At 40.2% G+C, this 3,898-nt stretch overlaps 1 protein-coding gene across 1 annotated transcript in view; it reads left to right on the top strand.

Moving 5' to 3' along the window:
- Positions 1-220: 220 nt before the first annotated feature.
- gtpbp8 (GTP binding protein 8) overlaps positions 221-3,898 on the top strand; it is a 9,081-nt gene continuing 5,403 nt past the window's right edge. The window contains exons 1-4 of the mRNA XM_005745716.2: positions 221-352; positions 636-836; positions 1,633-1,786; positions 3,594-3,692. Coding sequence (XP_005745773.2) covers positions 667-836; positions 1,633-1,786; positions 3,594-3,692 — 423 coding nt within the window. The 5' untranslated portion in view covers positions 221-352; positions 636-666. The remainder of the gene's footprint in view (positions 353-635; positions 837-1,632; positions 1,787-3,593; positions 3,693-3,898) is intronic.

Genomic DNA, 3,898 nt, shown 5'->3' with positions numbered 1-3,898 from the left:
GTATTTGTACTTACAACAAAGCGTTCTGCATGAAGTGAAACATCTCATTCTGTGAGAAATAAAACTGAATAACAGGATATTTAAAAAATGGTTGTTCGATTGTTTTGTTTTGTTGTTGATTGGGACTTTAAAAAAGTATATCGGTAAAGTTTCTATCGTTGGGGAAAATCGGAATTTTAAACTTGTGTCGCGGAACTGTTGTTGAGCTGTTTCATTCGGATGCATTTGACCGGTGCACGCAACATGGAGGACGGTGTGTAAACAGAAGCGATGGACGCGGCTTAAAGGTTCATTTTCAAAGAAACTCCGCTGCTCTCTGATCGCATGAAGCCGTGAAGGTGGAGGTGTTCGGGTAAGTAATATAAGGAAATGAATGGAGTCACTTTGGACGCTTTTATTCCCCCTGCCCCCCATTAAATATGATCAGAAAAGCTCGCAGAGAACAAGACGAGCCGCAGAATCTGCTCGGACGTTTTCTAATTTACTGTTTTATGAAACATGAAGAGTGAGTGACTGTGTTCCACACTTAAACTACAGAAGTGGAAGTGGGGAGGTTTTTTATGCTGCTGTAGTTCAGGCGGGACTGTACCTGTGCGAAACTGTCAGGTGACCTCCGCGTGTGCATCTCCTCTCAGGGTCTGACTGATCTGAAATCAGCGGGGTAACATGCTTCCTGTCCGGCAGCTCCTGCGGGTCCGGCCTGGGGTTGCTGTCAGCTGTGCCACTGGGCAGAGGATCCATGAACTGGCCTCGGTGCAGAAGGTCACATCACTTACCCCGAAGAAGTTGCGAAGTTTGCTGTACCCCTTCAGCGAGCTGGAGGCTTACCTGCACAGGTGCGTAAAACAGGGCTGGTTCTTAGTCATCAGTAGAGGAGATTTTGTGAACGTGAGCTGGCATCATCTGCTGGAGTTGCACTGATAACTGTGAAAGATAACATCATCTAGTTTATTTGTACAGCACCCATTACAACGAGTTGCACAAAACGCTTCACAGAAACATGTAAGACACAAAAAAATTAAACATTACGACAAATAAAACAGAAATTATGCCACTGTTCTCACAACTAATTTAATTTAATTTAAAATATTTATGTATGTGTAAGTTATGGAAAAATGTACAGATGAAACTAAATCTGTGTGAAAGTTTTCATGAATCAAAATGAAAACAAAGACAATCAAGGCAGCAATACATGTGAACTCACTTTAATTAAATAAAAATACCTGAATGTAAGACAATGATAAATAATAAAGCAATAAAAAGCACTCTGAGAGTGCAAGCCTCCAAAAATCGGAGGGTAACGTGTCAGTTCTTTACTTTAATTACACAAACATAATGTAGGTGTAGGTAATAGATAATGGGTACAAGCCTGTAAATAACTGCACATGAACAACTTTATCTTATTATATAATATTACACTGCAGCATATTTCTAACTAATGAGGCACCTCATTGGTATCATTTTGACAGACTTCATTTTTAGTAAGGTTTTTATTGTAAAAGATTTGGAGGAACTATTTTTACCGTTTAAAAAATATAAATGAGTTTGCCAGTGGCTTCTGTTTCAATCTGTAGCATGTAGCTGTTGATACAGACATTTTCTAATGAACTTGAACCATATTTGTATTTTCAGGTCTGTGGACCGGACACAGTTCCAGCTTTTTGATCCCACTTTGGAGGACATGATTGAGGCAGAGAAGCTCTTCCACTCTTCACCGTCTCATAAGATCGATTACTATATCTCTGCAGAAAGGATGGAGCACGCACCCGATCTCAAACAGCCAGAGGTCAGAGGACAGCATTGCTCAAAACATTGTACATAAATCATGGACGTAACTTCTGGTGTTGGGAGTGCCGTAAACATGCATTCTTTCTAATGGCCAGCAGGAGGCAACTCCTCAGCTTTCAAAAAGAAGGCCGTGAGAGAATACGCCTACTCACTGAATCTGTGACCTCATAAAACACTTTTCTGATGAGACCGTGGTCTTAGTTGCTAGTGACCTCCATCTCTTATATACAGTCTATGGTCTATATCTATATCGATCTACAAAGCTGGATAATGCCAATCTGTATATTACCATTGCCACAGTGAGACAGACAAGCTCAAAATCCATATCTCGATACTATCATGATACACTAACTTTCACAGACGCTCAGCTGACTCTTAACTGCTAAATAGAGTCTCTGAACTGGACCTCTGGACCACATTTGTGCTCTTGGAGCCTTTTGGAGCATTTTAATTCCATAGTTCTGACCAATAATATGGGTGTTGTGCACTTCATTTCACTAACAGACCATCCAAAAAGTCTGAGCTCCAGTTTTGGTGAGTGATTTTGTTTAGATGTTACTGAGCACTAATTAGCAGGTATCTGTGGATGCAGCATTAGCTGAAAATATAGCATTTGTTCCTCTTGTCTAAATATGACGCCACAGAAACAAGATATTGAGGACTGCAGTGCTGAGATCAACGGGAGTTCACAAATCAATCAGTGATGCCAGTTTAGCTGCGTCCATCATGAATTTCTTTAGCCTGTCATTAATAGTTAATGTAAGGTGTGATAATTACCCAACAATACATTGCAGGTTTGTTTAATAGGTAAATACTTGATCAAAGTGGATTACAAAGGGAAGGGTTACGCATATTTCTGTTTGCTCTTAATGATATATTTAATGATAAAAGTGGGCTTTTTCCCCCCATGCATTTGTCATGACAACATGTCTTCTTTGAAACATGTTGATGCTTTGACTATAATTTTCCATTTCTTGTCACTACAATATAATTGTTTCCTTTCTGGTTTATAATTGCCATTTTTCTACTCTTACTGGGCACTCAAAGCACTTTCACAAAGTAAGCCACATTTACTGGACACAGCCTCTTTGCTAACAGAGTGAGGGTAGCAACATTTCTTGCTGGAAAAGGTTTGAGGTGGAAATTTTGCCTCAAAGTGACAATGAAATCAGCTCAGAAGATGAGTCGGGTTGGATTACTCTTCCTTGCAGAAAAGTGACTCAAAACCACAACTGAATGATAAGGTAAATGTTGTAGGTATGAGGAGCACAAACAACCATTTAAAAAAGGATTCTTGTGTAAAATATGATCACTTTACTCAGTTATTTCAGTGGTCACTTGAGGTTTAACGCAAAACACTTGTGCAGAATAATTTCCCTGACTCTGGGTCAGGTAGAATGGCTGTAAAGAAAGAGAATGTGGACTTTAAGTAGCTTATTTGTCCCTCCTCAACCCTAAATGGATGAAAAATGTAACCTAATGTCTCTTCATCCTCATGAATAATGAAGCAGAACTGAACATGGCTAATAAATCATCAGATTTATAATCTCATGGAGAAGAACGTTAAGCTCTGGCAGCGAGTGTTAACAGGACAGAGAAGTTCCGTTACCACTCGGCCTTCTCCAGAAGGCGAAGCGTTCAAAGCTCGATGACAGTGTCCACCTGGCAGGTGTGCCACATGGCTAAATGGCGCTAAAGGTGATATGGTGGCAACTGGAGCAGGAAAAAGATTCCAGGATAAAAATCGCAGAACTGTAAATTACAGCACACAAATCTGCAGCTGACTTCCTGTTGGTGTTTTCCAGGTGTGTTTTATCGGCAGGAGCAACGTGGGCAAGTCGTCTCTCATCAAAGCTCTGTTTTCTCTCACCCCTGAGGTGGAAGTCCGAGTCTCTAAAACTCCAGTGAGTAACTCGTCACTCCAGCTCCACACACTGTTTCCCTTTAAAGTGGTGAACAAACACAAACCTCAGTTATTTCTTTTATAAAATGCTGTGTTTACATTCACACCTGATTGTTGCTGATTTTCTGTTGTTCTTTGGCCGCTCTGGCTGTGAAAATGACTTAAAATGATCTGCTCTATACTATTAGATGGCTTTTTTTTTTTTTT

Source organism: Pundamilia nyererei, unplaced genomic scaffold (assembly GCF_000239375.1).
Source record: "Pundamilia nyererei isolate P.nyererei 1_Seehausen unplaced genomic scaffold, PunNye1.0 scaffold00163, whole genome shotgun sequence".
NCBI classification, from domain to species: domain Eukaryota; kingdom Metazoa; phylum Chordata; class Actinopteri; order Cichliformes; family Cichlidae; genus Pundamilia; species Pundamilia nyererei.
The sequence above is the reverse complement of the archived record's forward strand: the minus strand, read 5'-3'. Positions and strand labels throughout refer to the sequence as shown.